This window comes from Ischnura elegans, chromosome 10 (assembly GCF_921293095.1).
Source record: "Ischnura elegans chromosome 10, ioIscEleg1.1, whole genome shotgun sequence".
Lineage (NCBI taxonomy): Eukaryota > Metazoa > Arthropoda > Insecta > Odonata > Coenagrionidae > Ischnura > Ischnura elegans.
The window spans coordinates 107,124,043-107,142,693 of record NC_060255.1 but is presented as its reverse complement, the minus strand read 5'-3'; the positions used below and the strand labels follow the sequence as shown (position 1 = coordinate 107,142,693).

Genomic DNA, 18,651 nt, shown 5'->3' with positions numbered 1-18,651 from the left:
TTATGACAAGGGAGTAAATAAATGATGATACGGTGAAATAAATCCTAATCCAAGCGAGTAAAATTGATGGCATAAATAAGAAAAAGTCATAATATGGTGGCAAACCTCATGTTCATTAACCAATATCTTATATTTGTCAAGGTAATCAATAGATGATGACACAGTTATGTGTATCATCCGTGAGAAGGCGGACACGTAGTTGAATACAGGTATACGAAATGATGACGAAGTAGCGTTGAAATGCGTTTAACTGAATTGAAAGTCTAATTGTAAGTGGTCATTGCAAAATATTTTCTTTTACAATTCAGCTTTGTTGGTCAGAATCTCCTGATATAAATAATATGCTGTTTTCTGAGAGGTGAAGAATACTGAATAATGCGGACATGTGACCCGCTGCAATACCCGTGGGTTGGCTAATACCCAAAGCGTTGGCTTTTTAATAAGAGTCGTAATGCGGTGGAGAAGATGGCAAAGCAGGCGATAGAGAATTCTGCTTCTGTCCGTGGCGGGCCTTTTCTTTGTCCCCTCTCTGTGAGAATTGCGTCCTCGCTTTTGCATTTCATTGATGTCGCAGCGAAAATAAGAAGTCGCTGAGTCGCATTTAAATATATATATGGCGGATGTGAGCTCTCTTACTTCGCACTTCCTCCTTCATTTGCTTCCCCCAGCTACTCGCCTGCCCTCTCTCGAATGATACATGTAATGAAACTGAAATGACCATGAAACTTCCCACATTGACAGTCGCTCACTAATTTTGTCTTCCATCTTTTTATGATGAATATGATGCTGTGTTTGCCAAACTGCTAGGAAAAATCACGAACACTGAAACTCTATAATACTCCATCAGCCATCTCAAAAGGCGTGTAGCGGGGGATGTTGGGATAACTGCGTTGTTAAAAAAAACTAATAGAGAAATAAATGCGCGTAGGACTGATTAGACGTCTAAGTTCCGTCTACCATTTATTAAAACCTTTATTGTTCTGTGGAAAAACGAAATCTTATACTGTTGGCGTTATATTTCTCAGATTTTATTGCATCTGACGGACCTGGAAATATAATTCGCTTCTAATATGATCAAAGTCCGCAGATTCAAGCGGATTGGAGTGGGATTTTACCAGATCAATTAAAGTAAGGGGAATTCCTTACTTACCCCCTCTCCAATTAAAAATTGCACTTCGCAGCGTTTGTACCTTCAAGATGATGTACTAATATGGAAACGTAGGTCGTCATAAATTTTATAATCGCGGAAAATTGCAAGTATTTGTTTCATTGTATACTCTGATATGATGTTCTCAGTGTCGCTGAGAAAAAATGTCTATCCTAATTGCAGGAATAGAAGGATCAACAATTTAGCTATTTCCACATGGTAATTTATTGAGACCATGGAGCAAAGTTGGAAATAGCAAAGTTGTTGATCCTTCTATTCCTGTGATTATGGATTCCACCAAGTTGCGCCCGCTACTATTAATTATCTATCCTAATAGCTCAAGCAGTCTAAGTCTAGCACCTAGCCTCCATGTCTCTAGCGTCTCTTTGTCTAGTTTGTTCAAAATCTGCGTGACCCTCTCAGTTCGCTCTTTGTCTAGTTTTCGAAGGAGCGCGCAGCTATCCTTCGTATTTTATTGAGTTGGCTTGTTGAATATTTATGCGCCGTACCCCATGTGCTCGCTGCATATTCAAGGCGTTGCCTAACGAGTGCGACATAGCACCTGTCTTTCACTCCTTTTCTTTCTGGATGCCTTCGGACGGAAAAGTGAAAGTAAGGTACTACTTTGCACTTGCTGTGGAAAAGTTCAACGAGGTTGTCGACTTCTACAGCAGTCTTCTGCGACGAGTGTATCTTTAGGCGTAACATGCAGCCGTTAGAAGTGAAAGAATGTTATGAGTCATTGAGCTAGTCTCGATTGAACGGCTCTCGGCTCTTTGAGAGTCGTTCACTGTCTCACTTCCGTGCTCCGTGTCGGCAGAAAGAGAGATGTCTTGCGAATAATAATAATAATAAACCCGGTCAATGCGAATGATTTTTCCTCTGTGGATTTTTCGCACAGTAATAATAAAAATGATGATCGTGAGGAATACGAATCTCTTTCAATTCTCCCGCGATAGTTTTGCGCTGAGTGTTTCATTTTCATCGCTGAAATTTATTGGCGGCCATAAATAAGCGTGATGAATGTTTTTTTTTCCTCGCGCCAATGTCTTCTTCCCTTTTTTCTGTCCGCCATTTGGTCTCTGCATGTGGAGAGGCTGTTGTGAAACTCGGTTGCTGGGAGACGGGAGCGTGATGTCATCGTAACAGCAGACAAACGGAAGGCGGCAGCTCTCAGTTCTCCCTCGCCACATATGTCCTTCGTGTTTGGCTTGGCCTCCTTGCGTTTCGTATATTTGTTTGATTATGGCTCATAGCCGATGACATAGCATTCATAGCATAGAGAGGCGAGAAGAAAATTCTAATAAATATTGGTAGTAAAAAGACTTACTGGGTATGCTGAAAATCCATGCGAAGAAAACAAAGATATATGCTTTGCAGCAGAGGAGAAGAGGTGAGAATCAGTGGAATAGTCCAAGCGGAGATGGAATTCCTAAAAATGAAAAGAGTCTCTGAACAGCTGGGAATATGCGCGTTGAATCCAGAAAGCAATTCATTAATATTTACATTTGGAGGAGGCCTCTTTACGGTGTTGTGACATGGGCGATGAATGCAGCGGAGAAGCCAAGGTTGGAAGCTTGTGAAATGAGGTTCTATGGAATAAAATGATGAAGATAAAAAGCATAGTATATCATTTGAGCAATGAGGAAGTTCTACAAAAGTGTTGGAGAGAAAAGAAGTATTTTTGTGGCAACCAATAACATATGGAAAGGAAATATGGACAATCTCAATCAGTTTTCATTCTACGTCTACATCCAAGTGATACTCTGCGAGCCACCGCTAGGATGCTTGGCAGGGGGTGATCAATCATTAGCATGCAAGAGGACCGCCACATGCACGCCACACGGCCATAAAAACGTTACGCATACTAACAAATTATACTTCCACATTCATGCAAAGGCAACCTGCCAACTACTCATGAAGTCATTCTGCCGAATTCTAATGCAATGCTTCCGTCCGTAAGCTAGGAAATGGGGCTTGACATTGACTTGTATTATGGCGTTGATATTCAAATGGGAAAATTTGCACCACATTGATAAATACTGAAATAGACGATCATTAATTTAGTGCATACTTCCCACTTAGAAATCTAATGTGTTGTCTTTAAGAAATTAGTCTTCTAGCTCATTTGTCGGAATTTTGCAGTGGATGTTATTAATAAAATAGTCGCAAGAGACAGAGCAGATTTCCAGGTGAATTCTGAAAATATCGTAACAAACGCGCAATTAATTCCCTTGTACATGCTTAGCCTTTTTTTATAACAATTAAATTATTTGGGAAGGGTTGGAATAGTTTTAATAATAAATATTTCCATTGAAGTATCTATTATTGCCCTACAATGATAAATGCCACGTATAGGGTGGTTTCCTATTATTTTTTTATTGCCTAAATCGAAAGATTATTACTCCTGGAGTACGTATTTCACGCTTTTAGATTTTTAAATGACGATATCTATTTTTCGCGGTTAAATGAAAAGTGAAAATATTCAAGCGCGCGAAAACGCGACGCGTAAGTAGGAATGATGGGAAAAAAGCCCGTGTGACGCATTTCTGGTTCCCCCTCCCGCCTTGTGAGGTGACCTTGGAGAGGCTCTGAGCGCTGATACGACGGAGGATGCTAGCGGGTAGCTGAGTACCATGCTATCTGGTAGCGCTTGGCTTAAAAAAGGTTTATTAATACCTTATCAAACGAAGAAAACTTTCCGACCTTAGCCAGTTTTAATTGGTTATTATTAAGACATGTTCCCCTGAGCTCTGTGCCTCATGCATGCATTAGTAACCTCAGGCGATGTATAGCTCCTATCCTCTCGTGTAGAGACTAGGTCCCTGTGACGTCACGTGGAGTGGAATCGCATGGGCGCCAATCTGGCCCTTTTCAAATGAGGATAAAATTTGACCCTTGCCATTCGTCAAAACCGGTATTTCAAAAACCAAATAATTTGTGTATTATGAATACACTAATGGTGGGTAACGAATCGCAATCAATGCCTTTCGTTTTCTTTGGTGATAGAAACTACCCTATTGTCGTCTTTAAGTAGTCAAGTTTCTTCCTTTGTGACCGAGGTCACTTTATCTTGAACTGGTGATAATTTTTTCCGTCCAAGTGTGGTGTTAGAGTATTTTCATCTCAAGTTCTGTAATCCATAGTCTTTCCCTGCTAACTATCCTAGATGCAAACATCCCACATCTCCTTCTCCTTATCTAGTCCTATGGTCTCCTGTCTTAGTGCGTTGAGCATTTCAGTTTCCCTCTCCTGTTTTCTTCCGTTTCCTCAGCTTATATCTATCCGCTGGTAACCCTCTTAAACCATGGTGTTGGAGAGCACACTGTATTTATGCCCTGCTACATATTCCTTTGTGGTAGTCTCTTCCCATGAATCTCAGTGCTCTTGGAAGATTGTTGTTTGCGGTTGTAAGAAGTGTGATTTGAACCCAGGCCCTTCGATTAGAAGGCAAGCCTCGGGATAATTACGCTCCCTGTAAATGCTAAAAAAATATTATTATAATATTTCTACAACAAACACAACCAAGTATGGTGTATCTGCTCAAATTTTGGCGACAACTTTCAAATCATATTTGAGGCGTACAAGCCTCGCATAAAAATGTAACCCCTAAATATTTCGTATTCATTTTAGCATTGCAAGTGAAGTAATAATTCGCTACTAAAAGGAACGGTCGCCATCTTCCTCATGTAGTTCCTTCCTTATTGCCTAAGGCAATAATAATTGCTTAAGGCTACAAGGAAGATTTGTCCTCCTTACTTTCATTGGCGTTCATATTTCCTTTCTTCGAATTTATTCGCTGTAAGTAAACCATGTCGATAACTCACTACGGTAGTGATTTACTTGAGCGGTAAACAGGGTTTTAATAATATAACTGATAACTTCAGACTTGACTTCTCCATGTTGGATATAAATGAGTAAAACTTTGTCAGGTTCATTATTATATTTGTACTAATGTGGCCACGACCCGGGTTTCGTAACGCAGTTACATCTTCATGGTTTTAAAATCATGTTATTACATAAACATTGCATCGCAGTCAAATGAATGAAATATCTTCATATTCAAGTAACGTGGATCAGTAATTTATTCGTGTGAGAAGGTTATCGAATAGAAAACAGCTTCGTGTCAATGCGAGAAAGTACCGACTCTTAAAATGAATGAAACAAGTACCTAAATCGTTCCTTTATCAGGGGGCCGATTGTGTAACTTTACGTTCGAACGTAACGATCCGGTTCCCGTGGATCAACATCTCAAAAACAATTGAAGGAGCGATTGTGTAACTTTACGTTCGAAAGTATTCCGGCTCTCGATCGAAAGCATCTCTTCGTCAACACATCACTTGACGATAAGGCTATCGAATCGTTCGCAGGTGAGGTTTGGGATGGAATTTTAATGTTTATTTCCTTTCATGTTCTCGTTGTATGTCCTTTATTTGGGATTAAGTGAATTATGCAACCGATTATATTTATAAATCCTAGTGTTATGTTATTAATTACGTGAATTTGTAGTTAATTGACATAAATAATTGCAATTTGTGCGTATTAGTTCACTATGGTATAAAGATGAGCAAGTTTACATTTGCTTCGCTGTGTAATGTGTGTGCAATTGAAATGAAATTAACTCATGTGGAATTAAGTGAATTAAACATTCTATTTAATTTATACATCATTGTGTTATGTTTTTAATAACGTGAATAAGTAGTGAAATTACATAGATAAATACAATTTGTACGCGTTAGTTTACTATACGATACAAAGATGAGGACGTTTACAATTGCTTCGCTATGTAATGTGTGTGCAATTCGTACGTGCAATTCAAATGAAATTATCCTTTTTGTATTGCTTCATTTAAACGTGGTTCCACTATAGTATATTAGCTAAATTATAGCTGTGCTATAATACATTGCCCAAATTATATTCTCTACGAGGTTTAATTTAATTCGGAACATCGGGCGGTTATTGACAAGTAAATGATTTAATTTATGTACTCAAATAGTTTATTTTAACTTCTCAATGACGTCGTAAATTAATATGAAATTATATGTTTTTGTGTACTTCAATTAATGTCTCTGATGCGATATGATTTCCTCAAAAAGGGTAAATTTTCGAACTGATGTTCGGGTGTTTGAGACGAGAGGAGATATCAAAGATGACTACGCATATTTGCTTTTTCTTTCATGTAATAGTGAAAGGTTTGTGATCATGAGAATGTTTTTGATTGAGAATATTTAGGTACTTATTTATTTCATGATTTACGTGTTTTTTTAACTGTTTACCTAACGACTATTATTAAGATATCGTACTAATTCACACTTGTCAGTTTTTATTTCTTGCAAATAGTCCATATGCTGCGGCATTGCTCCTTGCAGACACACAAAGGCGAAGGCTAGAGCCTATCAATATCGAATATCCGTTCATATATTTCCTCTAAATGAATTAAGTCAATTACAAATGATACAATTTTTATTTTAGCGAATTGGAAAAGTAACGAAACGGACACTTACCGCGGCATTTCAAAATAATCATCGGCATCTGAGTAAAAACTACTTATCCCAAATATCAGCTACGCTTCAACGGAAAGGAAGGTATTTAATGCTGAATTGAAAAAGATTGATTTATACGCAAAGTTAAATTCCTTCAATAGTATAAACCTAATTGGCCAATTGTCTCTGAAACCAATATTGCTATCTTAGTTTCACTTTTCAAAATAAACACAGCCACTCTCGGCCTTACTGCGCATGCGCCCAAGGAAAACAATCGCGTAACGTATTCCCAATTCCAAGTAAATATGACAACGTCGTAACTTTCGATTGCTTGTTGACGATCGTCCATACACAATCGCACTTACAGCTAACGTTCGAATACCGGGAACTCAATCGAGAGTGAACGGATCTCTAACGATCGAAAGGTAGCCAAGTTACACAATCGGCCCCCATGTCATTGTTATTCTCGTTTTCGTTCAGCTGTTGATAACTTATGTAAACAAAACCTATGCCAACAGGGCCTGTGGCTTCTGAACACGTTTGTGCTCCTTCAAAACCGATTCGAAATATGGCAGCTTTTATGATTTATGCTATTTTAAATGTGAATTAAAAAAAGTATTGCGGCGGAATTGACTCCTGCGACATTAAGGTATTAGGACAAATAAGTCATCACCCAGCTAAGGACTTAAAAATACCCCATTTTTATATTCATTTATCTCTATTCATTATTTTCCATGATACTTGTGTTGTAAAGACTTACCTTTGGAACATACTTCTTTATGGTATTGAGTTATGGACGATGATAGGAGTGGAAAAGTTACGGTTGGAAGATTTCTAAATTTGGTGTCGTAGAAGAATGGTGAAGATGAAATGGATAGATCACGTGTGTAATGCTGGAGTTCTAAGAAGGGTAGGCAGAAAAAGAAGTGTTTTCAAAACCTTGAGTGGATGACGGGACGATTCCATCGGCCATATAATGAGGGTGTGATGGAAATCATGGAATGAAGGATATGTGGATGGGAAGAATGGCCACGGATGAGATTCAAAGAGCAGGCGATGAAAGCATACGAATTGTGTAATTGCCTTCTTAGGGCCAATGCATCATCTATTGCTCAACGAGGCGATACATCATATATCGGCTCGAGCGTGGACTGAATTTAAAATCATTATGCTTTATTCTTTACCCAATGTACTAGAATATCAAACCAACAAATAATTCCTTAGAAAAATAGAACAAAACATTACATCGATATCTAAAATAGTAACTTCATATTGTATTTTTTCAATAAGTGCTACAAAATTCTTAAATTTGCGTCGGATATTTTCGCTAGTACTACCAAATTTCTGTGGGACTAACAAGAGGTGTTAGAAGATAGGGATTTAATGGAGATCTGTGTCGAACCATTCTTAGGAATAATGAATGTTGATGATATGTTTGTGTGTTCTCTCATACTGATGTGTTTTTTTTTCTCGTGCAGGGAGTGGGGAGAGGCCTTCTCCAGGCGGGGGCAGTGGGGGCCGCGGCGATCGGAGGCCGGACCCAGTCAAAGAACAATCCGAGGAACACCACCCACACCACCACGGGCCGCGGAGAAGCCCCCTGCACGGTGGCGGCGCCGACGGCGCGGGCAGGAACCACGAGGACGACGCCGATCACCACCATCACCACCACCACCGCCACGATTCGTAAGTCTCTTTTGAATCTTCCTCTTATCATTTGCTCAGTGTACGAAGTGAAAGTATCTGAATAATAGTATCGTGGCTCGATTGCAATTACATTGTGAAGAAAGTGATCAGTTACGAGTGCAAAGGACTGATTTTATAAATGTAATCAGTTAAACTACAGTTACAATTAAAATTACTTCTTGTGAGATTTTCACTCTAGAGACCACATGGAAACTGCAATATCACTTGCGATACGTACAATTATAACTGCTGTCACAACACAAGGGGTGACATATTTCGCACTTATCATAAGTAGGCTACAACATATCTAAGTGTGGCTGAACTTTAACTAGCAAATTGTGGTATATTCAGGGATTCGAAGTTGTCTGTAGGCCTAGGTAAATCAGTGAAATCAGTAAAGTAATCGTCAATTACGAGAAATTAACGATTACAACGAAAGTAATGATTCCTATTTCACCTTAAGGAGTAAATGCTAATAAAAATTACAATTTGTAAAAGTAGGTAATCGTTACAAGTAATCCGATTACTTTTACTCGATTACTTACCAACACTGATGACCGCCTTATCCATAAAATATTTGAACTTAAGTAATGAATTATGTATTGGATGGAGTGATTTGGTTGTTCAGGCAGGATTTTCGCATTCTAAGAGTGAAGGAGTTTCCTAGGCGTTGCCTAAGTCGTCATCCCTTCATTTTTCTGGTATTCATCTGCATCTTATATGATTTTTGGTACCATTTTCGCAATCTTGTCATATCATTAGGTCGCAAGTAGTGTTGTCTAAGAACTCTACGGACGCTGATACATACCCGGAAAATGGAAACGCCAACAATACATTAGGTTCTTTAGGAAACATCAACTTCACGTCTACGAGTCGTTAAAAATATAAAATAACGGGGAACATAGTATTTTGTTCAAAAATAAAAATTACATGTCATTAAATAATTGAAATTTAATAAAGAATAATGAGAGGATTTTCTCAGCGTTCCATATCTTTATTTTATCTTTCCAATGAAAAAAATAATAATTATCTGCCGTTACATGATAGGACTTCAGTTACCTTATCGGTTGAATTTCACATTGGTGAAAAGGCTGGAAACATTGAGTCTACCCTATTCATCAAAACATCTCCCCTTCATTTTCTGGGAAACTTTTGACTCATGGTGCCTTATTTGTAGGCGTCATTGTTCTCGACATGCGTATCCCAAATTGGGCTATTCTTCCCACCGCCAATTTGGGAATTCTACGTCGTTTCTCCGACAAATTCTATGGCCAATTTCCCCAAACGAGAAATGTCCCGTCATAACGTTTGACCCTAACAGCCAAATGTCTATCTCTCCGAGCCTGTTGGAGAAAATGAAAGCCACATTTCATACCTGCAGTGGCGCTTCTAGAGGCAGGCCCTGATCTGGCGTTTTTGAAAGTCGCCTAACGTGTCGCTGGTGGTTAGAGCGATCCGAATTCCACGGATATTTAAACCATTATCAGGGCTCTTACCGAAATATATATTAGTTCTGAAATAATCCGTCCAATCCTAAGCGTTTCTACGCTATTCCTCCCGATTGTAAATAATATTGTATTGTAAATATATTGAGAAGTATAGAATCGCTCTCGCTTCATCGTTGCGCTGCAGGCATTGTTGAAAAGCGCTTAGAATGCTCGCTGAGTGGCCGATCACACGATTGATGCCACAACGGGACGGACTGGCGATGCACTACTGTATGCTGGTCCCTTAGGGTAAAATGCTAAAAACCCCTCCCCAAAAGAAGCTTAGAAATTGCGCATCTGGCCATCTTGATGAGGGCCTCTATAATTGCGCTCTTTTATAATACAAAGGTAATGGAGTATGTGCACCCGGGAGGAATACGATTGAAATGCAGTTTATTCGATAAAGTGTATCGTAAATATCATTACTTTCGATTAACAGCATTAATTGTTGCTTAATTTGTTTAATAATTAATATGCATTGTTTTCGCAACGGTATTGAGCAGACGAAAACGCTCATCTATTGGCCCCTCGGTATGTGACGTCATTCTGTTCTATCTTATCAGCGTTCAAGGTGTTTATCGTGTTATGATCGTGTTTATCATACAATAAACTACGTGTGCATTGGAAAAAGTTGGTGGATCTGATCTGTGTAAAGGGAAATACGTTTAAGTGCTTATCATGGAATCAGGTTTCGTGAAGGTTTCTTCAAATAATGTCCCGAAGGTGGATGCTTCAATGATTGACCGTGCTGATTATGTTGGACTATACCTACATGCCTCGGCACGAAGTTTTAATTTTGAACTGGAGCTTTTTTGTTGTGTTGCCTCATTCATAATAAAGAGCAATCGACGGGAAACCTCATCGGAAATTAGGTATAAGTGAATTAAGTAAGATTGTTTACAGTAGGTAATTGGCCAAAAGTTTGTTAGCACGATTCGAAGGTTTACGGAAGTAAAAGTGCCGGTACGTAGATAACTATCGATATTTGTATTTTTATCATTTCAAATACCGGTCATAATTTAATTTATCTATTTAACAATTTTCTATTCTATTATTATATAACCTACTGACTCGCGAAAAATAATTTTTCATATTCAGTTATGGCCCGTGGTGACTGAATGAATATCCATAGTTCATTATTTAATTGCTGCTACTGAGCTGGGTTCTTCTTCTGGGCTATTTAAGGTTTGAAACGTAAGCACAAATAACTGAAGTTACATTTTGGTCCAGTCTAAGCAGTAATCTAATCTTAATTTCTTTAAAAAAAACGCACTTTTTATGGACGTATTTGTTCTTTTGTAGAATTAATGTATTCAATAGCAGAGTTCTGATTATCTCAATGTTTCTACAAGTTATTTTTACAGAGATATGTCAGTCAAATATACATTTGCTTGGTTGAGGTTTATTAATAGCATTTATGAGGTATATCTAAAAATAATGTTATTGAAAACTTGGTCCGGATGTATGATGGAAATCTCTCGGGCTGGAAATCAAATGTTTGATAGTTAGATCAGACAAAACCTTTAATTCATTCGGTTTCAATATGCTTCCTGAAGCATTTATTAGCACAATTTAAAAATTGGTTCATTTTACATTTATTCACAGCATAAGTTTATAGGTTTTCAAGGTACAACTGTCTTGTTATGACTATCCATTAAGCGAGGAATCCCCGCGCGCGGTGCATTTCCAAAGAGTAGTCCCGACTTGTGATACGTAATAATGAGCTTATTTCACATCCGATTTGGAAAATATTAGCATCACTGGTTTGGAATTAAATTACAAACATTTTGAATGCCCAAACTATCACCTTTTACCGAAAATTAATTTTCCGTTTTTTAGTTAGTAGTACGGGTACTGTTACTAAGTTAGTTAGTTACTAATTAGTGACTTAGTTTTCAAGAATTAAGTCGTACTTTATTCAATGATCATCACTGTTTAAGTGACTCTGAATTTTAATGTCACTATAAATCTGCAAACGAACGCAAATGCGTGAACCGAGGAGTAAGCAATACGATTAGGTAGTTCAAGGTAGAAAAGTTGATAGAGTCTTGTCGTCAGCGTAACCGAGAAATAAATGAATTAAAAGATGTAGATGATGGCATGTACCTACACACTTTTAATATAGTTCATAAGCCATTCCATGGCTTCTTTCCAAACTAAGTATACGCTGTAGAGGGGCTCACCCTAAAGAACAAGGTATGCCTGAGAACACATCGAACAAAATGACGTCACTGCCTTGAGAATATGGCCGACTGGTGTTTCAGCGCATCATTAATTTTGCAAATTTTAATAATTAATATCTCACTTAAAAAGTATCTCTCTATTCTCAGACTCGGAATTTAGCCTAATTGAGGTTTAAATTTTTTTAAAGATCACTTCCCAAAAACGTGCACATACTCTATTACGCATCTTTCAAGTTTTCCTCTGCTCACATAATTCGAATGATATTGTGACTCGGAGTTAAAATTACTTGGAACATTAACGGAATTTTTTCACCTTAAAATGTACTTCTTATCTTTACCATGGAATTTGCGCATTTTCCAATGTAATGTAATTCATATATTCAACTGCTATTGTGCGCGTTACTTAGCAACCAGCATTCGATTGTTTTGAAGCAACGTTAAATTATGTTTATTAGCTTTTGAATGAGAGAAGTTTGTCTTGTAGTATTGTGCGAAAAATCAACGGCCTTAACCCTCTCCCCAATAAGTTGATGACGTCACTGACTCCTGCCGGGTGGGTAATCATCTCTCAGCTCTTCCTGGGTCTCATACATCTGTATCGCTTGGTCCCTTGTAGTTAACTTTCTTGTGAGCGATGCCGTGATTTCAGTGAGCAGGTCTCTCCGAACGAATTCATAAGCGGGAGCTTTAATGACGTCACCAACGTATGAGGAGGGGGCAGCAACTTTCGCGTATGATTATTCTAAAATCATGGAAGAATGGTAGCAGTGGCGTAGCCAGGAATTTTGTTCGGGAGGGGGTCCAAAATCAGGGGGGGAAATTTTTGAAAAACAGTGTACTAAGTAGAGGGCTTTATGCTAATTTTAATGCTTCTCATAATCGAAAAAACTTCATTTGTTAAAAAAATATTTTGAAAATACATGATATTTTTCAATATTTTCTTATCTTTTATGGAGAAAAATAATTGTGTTTTTATATGTCGGGGGGTGGGGGGGGGAGGTCCGGACCCCCCGGACACCCCCCTGGCTACGCCACTGAATGGTAGTATGAAGATTAAGTTTCTGTTTCGTCTCAAATAACATACTCTTTGAGCGAATCACGATTTCAGATCTGCGTGAACGACCCGTGTCAGAGGTCCTATTGTACTATTACAATGGTGCTATTAAAAATAGACATTCGCCTGCTTACAAAAGAAGCTTTAAAATGTTTGGGAACTTCTAAGAGAATAATAGCATCATATTATTGCTTGTTCTAGGAACAGTTCTATCTTCGATTCGGAATTAGTGCTATCGTCGAATAAGGTGGAGTTGTAATTTCAGTTTTGCTTTTCGCGGACTCGATTGCCAAATTACTTTCGGCTCCCTGATTCCAATTCGGCAATGGACAATCGCAGCAGAATTGGCGGAAGTTCGCTGGTCGTCGGCCATCATCATCATTGGGTTGTGACGCAATAATCGCCCGCTTCGTGTGCTCTAAATGGTGCCAAATTATGTGAGAGGGGTCTGGAGGACTCGTCTTCTGTGCTCATCATATTTGCCGATATTTAAGGTTTGGTTTCGTTGGCAGTCCGAGTTCTCTTTAATGAATGCAATAACACGATATCAAAACTTTCACACCGGGTGAGATTCTTCATATCTCCTGAGAAACTGAGCTTCTGTGCTGATCACTTGGGCACTCTGATCGCATAGGGAAAGAATCTCTTCACATCTGACAGCATTGCAAGACGATCAACGCACGAAGTTGTGATGACTGTGTATCCATTTATTTTCATCGATATTCAGTTGTTGCTGGCAGTCGTAGTGTGGGGTGATTATTGCGGTATTACGTTAGTCGGCTGTTTTCCTGGTATTATTGTGTAAGAAGTGTTATTGCTCTTTTCGATCTATTGTATTCGAAGTGTGGGCATTCATTGTAACTCCGAAGCGGTTGTAATAGTGTGTTTTGTGTTCTGAGAGGAGATCTTTCGGATGATTTGTCTATTTCGTTCAAATATTACGTAACTGGTTTAATTTTGAGATTTACTTGTACGCACGTGTTGTGGACGAACCGGGCGCCCGTGATTGTTGCCTTGTTCTGGATTACCGCTGGCCTGTGTGTGTTTGTCATACAACGGCGGTAAGCAGGATACGGGATCACCTTCCGAAATTCCGAGAGATTTGGCAGCCAATCAGGAGACGGTGAGAAGAGTGTAGGCGAATCGCTCTTTGAAACGTCGAAAGAAAATACAAACAATCTTATTCGGTGTGACACCCGAGAAATCTTCACTTCTGTTCGCGATACAACTTTTACACTCTAATTTTTGTATGGCTACTTGGAAGAAAAAAAAAGCATATCGAGTATTCTTATGCCTAAATTTATTTTTTTATTGTTTAAAAAATAGGGCAAACTCTCCGTTGCGTAAATATTCGCATATTTTGGGTGCTTTCTCACTGTCGATGCTCTTCTCTCCTCTTGTACTGCTTCACATGATGTTACCCTTTTTCATAATAGCAATTTCATTTTATTTTTCCTGTTGGTTTCACTTTTAATGATATTTTACTCGTTGCGCCTTTAATTCAATGCTCGGAAAGCAATGGAATGAATGCACGCTATAAAAACGGGAGCAATAGAAGCCTGAACTCTGAACTCTGCCCTTACACTCCCAATATGGCCGCTCCCACGCATTATTTTAAATTTGGCAATCGCAAAAAATTCGAATTTGAGAAAAGTGTATTTTGAAATTCAGAAATGCCGTCTGGGATCCCAAGTAATTTATATTATCCAAGTCTCGATCTCATCCGAATTATGTGAAGCTGAGAAATGAATTTCAGGGTTGCGCGATTTCCCGTGCAATATTTGATTGGAGCGTAATTGTAGGAGTATCCTTCCCAAGATGACTAGATATGAATAAACAAATTTACTTTGTAGTCTCAATTAACCCAAAAAATTTCAGATCCGTACCCCCGACAGTTTGGATTGCGAATTTGTGTCAATCACACAATCAGTGAATCAAATTTTAACTATATATATAGTGTAATGATGAAGAAATTAACCACGCTTCCTACCATTCTGGGCTACGGCGAGATAAACAACAACAATAAGAACAAAATAAAAGCCAGCCGGGCAGAGTTAGCTAGTGATAAAAAAAATTGATAATAGTTATTAAAATTATTTGTTAATGTTAAAATTTCGTGCCTTCACTTGAGAAGAGAACTTTCCATTGTTTACAGATCAGTTTACTGCTTTACTGTTTGGTTGATTGTGGCACAGTGACGAATTTAACCGAAATCCAGGCTAAAACCGCAAAGTCGTACTCACAAAAATCGCAAATATATATATCTGAGAAATTTTGATCTAAAAGAACAATTATGCATGTAAATGTAGATAATTAGTGTATAGTACGTTCAAATGTTTACGTAAAACTCGATATAGAATTCAGCGGACCTGTAGTCTCGGACGGAACGGAAGGTATTTCGTATAATATATCCGGGACGATCCTTACCATTCTCATTTTCAAGACATTTTTTATGGAAACGGTTTTTTTCACTAATGATGTTGTTTGCATAAAAACATGAGGTGACTGGAAAGGAGGACAAATTGCCGCATAGAGCTCAGTCTAAATTCATAAAATTTGTTACACGAAATTGGAAAAGTGATTTTAAAGAGGTGGAGCAACTTACTGTTATTGATGGGATGTATTCAAGCCAGGGAAATATTATTAAATTGGATGGAATTAATAGCAGCAATAACTCAACAAATTTCAAACGAATTGCTGGAAAATACGAAAAAATTCACTATGACGCAATGTAGCTTTGTAGTTTGCGTCTATGAGAGAGAAAGAACCATGCTTTATATGATTTTGGGCTACGATGAAATAAAAACGTTTGAACCTGCTAGGCAATGTTATATAGGTAATTATTTCAATAATTGATAATTATTATTTAAATTATTTGTATGTGTTAAATCGGGGTGAAATTAATTTGAGACGCGGAAAAACGAATAAAGTTGGTATCGCTAAGCCATCGGCTACTCGTCAAATTCAGTTTTTTTTTTTTTTTTAGGATTGCCAGAAAATCTTTCGGCAAGAAAATTTGACTACTTTTAGGATTGTGTCTGAAGCTTTTTCTATGAATTGGTTGTGTTATGACTAGCCGAAGTTAGTAATGCTTAAGAATACGTTCCATGGTCGGTTTTCAGGATTGGGACTATCCGTTCATAGATTCATTAGCATGTCCTTGCTTCGCGCCTACCTACCTCATCAGCCTCCTCTGTAAGATTACCGGTTTGTGAAAGGGTAGAAAATATCATTCGAGGTTAATTATGGAGAATATTTTACAATGTATCGTACATTAGTATGCGCTACAGTAGAGATTTCTTAATAAATATCCTAGCGGCTTCATTAGCTCGTTATTCTAAATAATAATTACTGATAAAAATACTTTCCGCAATATCGTCTGAATGAGCCAAACGGCAAATGAATTGAATGTTTTTTTATAAAAATTGTACGAAATATCATACATATATACTGCACTCGAGTGCGCATTATTTAAGTGTGCGGTCGTTTTAACCCGATGATATGAATGGGTGAGTAGCCAAGGGATAACATTGATTTTTTTCTCAACAGAGTTAAGCAGAGTTACTTGTTAGAAGAAGAACACGAAAAACTTGGTTGCCATGGGATACGAGTGTGTCTCTGTTCTGTGCTGACATCGAGTGGAAAATCAAAAGCCCTACTAAATATCTAATTGATCTCGTTTGTTACACATGTACCTAATTTCTGTACCTAACACTGCACGGAACAAAGAAATCACGGGTACCCTTAGGCTTGTCACCCACTCATATAATTTAGAGGTAACCAAAGGGTTAGCCCCGCAGAGGGGTGAGGGGTGCAAGAGTCCATTGTCAGGCTGATCTCCTTGTCCATCCATTGTATTTGTTTAATAGAAAAAAGACTTATCAATTCTAGAAGAAGAATGCCAAATAGACTCAACTTTGGGGATCGGGTTGCTGTGGTGGCTAGAGTGTTGGCTTCCCACCTCGTGGGCTCGGGTTCAAATCCAGGCAATAGCAGAGAATTTTCAGATACTGCCTCTTCCCTGCTTGAATGATGTGGGGAGGGCATTTCAAGCGCAACACTCCGTCCGTCGGATGGGAGGTTAAGCCGTGGTCCCCTTGGCGCCTTTCTTTAAGAGCAGGCTAATGCCGACGTCGGGTTTCTCTCCATCCGTCTTTACTTACCCTTCCTTAGTGGGGCAAGTAACCTCAGCTATCGGTCGCCTCATCCAAATACCATACCATACACTTAACCTGGGAATTTAACACTTTTCATCCTTATGGTTTTGGCCTGGAATTTCGGAAAATTCGCCTCTGCTCGTCTGGTCCATGGATTCCGCCTCGTGGAAAAGAAAGCGTGTCTGGATGCGTGAGTGAAATAAAGAGACATCGAGTGAGAGTCCTCTCCTACACCTCTGCTTTCTCCCTCTTTCTCGTCGTCAAGCGCAAGTTTCTATTTACTCTCCATGGTTACCCTCGTCCCCTTTGCGCGCATGCGTATGTTCTCGATTCGGGAGAGTTTTTCGTCCGCCTCCCATGCGTGGCCTCCCAATTTGAAATTTTTGATTGGATATATATCTTTCCGCCTTTTGGAGTTCGCCGCCGCGCGGACATAACGCTTATGTCAATGGAAGGGGGACCTCTTTTGTGTGTTGGGGCTGTATGAATGAATGTGCGAACGTAATGTATTGCTTTCCGTACGGATCGAATTGTCTGCCTTGGATGGATCTCTCTTTTGTCAAGCGGGTGGTGGGGGGGAGAGGACATGAATCCGAGAAATTTCTTCTTTTTTCTCTCTTTTCATTTTATTCGGCTTGCTGCATTCTCATACCCATGCGCTACTCCATATTCTATTTCTGCACTTGGTCGACGCTCTCATTCAGCCGTTGATTTGTATTGTTGGGATAATTTAACGGAAAATAATGATGACTCGTAGCCTCAACTACCCAAAATAGGAATAAGCAAATTATATTATCGTGATGCACAAAGGGCAAGAAAAAAGACTGTGCTGTTCCACGAAATAAAATATAAAGTATCATCACCGTATCGAAACCGGTCGAAAATATCGATGGGTAAGGTCTAACAACACGTATCTCAAAAATAGCACCTTTTCAGGAGAGCAAAAAAACAATTTATTTCTTTTACTTGCACACTGAAATTAAAAACCAAAAGTTCATAAAACTGAAAAAGAGGTATTCATTTGCAAATAAAGAGTTGTTCTTTGCTTGTATTTTATTTTTTAAAATGTTATTACGCTTTGTTTAAGATACGTGTCTCAAACCGGCCGAATTTGAGATACGTGTTGTTAGAACTTAGCCATCGATGTATATTTTATTTTGTGGATCAGCAAAGTCTTTTTTCTTACCCTTTGTGCATCATGAAGGAGTTCCACCATGTTACGCCACCCACAATCGCATTTATAATATTATAGTAATCAATTGAATGTTTAATTCGATTTAAATGAATATTTGTTAAGTTTGAAGCTTCCGAATGCCCACTAGATTTGAAGTCCTAAATCTCGATTTCTCAGTTGACTTAGTGGTCTATCTATGAGGAGAAGATTTGAATGTTAACATTTCAATTACCACGCAGTGAGTTATTTAGTTATTTTATCATAAAATATAAATACTTTG

General features: G+C 38.5%; 1 protein-coding gene across 10 annotated transcripts in view; it reads left to right on the top strand.

Annotated features, from left to right (window-relative positions):
* The window catches only part of LOC124167378 (rho guanine nucleotide exchange factor 11), a 558,219-nt gene that overhangs the window by 318,114 nt on the left and 221,454 nt on the right, over positions 1–18,651 (top strand). For all 10 annotated transcript variants that reach the window (XR_006866674.1, XM_046545401.1, XM_046545404.1 and 7 more), the window contains one exon: positions 8,109–8,316. Coding sequence is in view for 9 of the 10 variants with exons in the window: in XM_046545401.1 (XP_046401357.1) it covers positions 8,109–8,316 (208 nt within the window). In the remaining variant the exon portion in view is untranslated. The remainder of the gene's footprint in view (positions 1–8,108; positions 8,317–18,651) is intronic.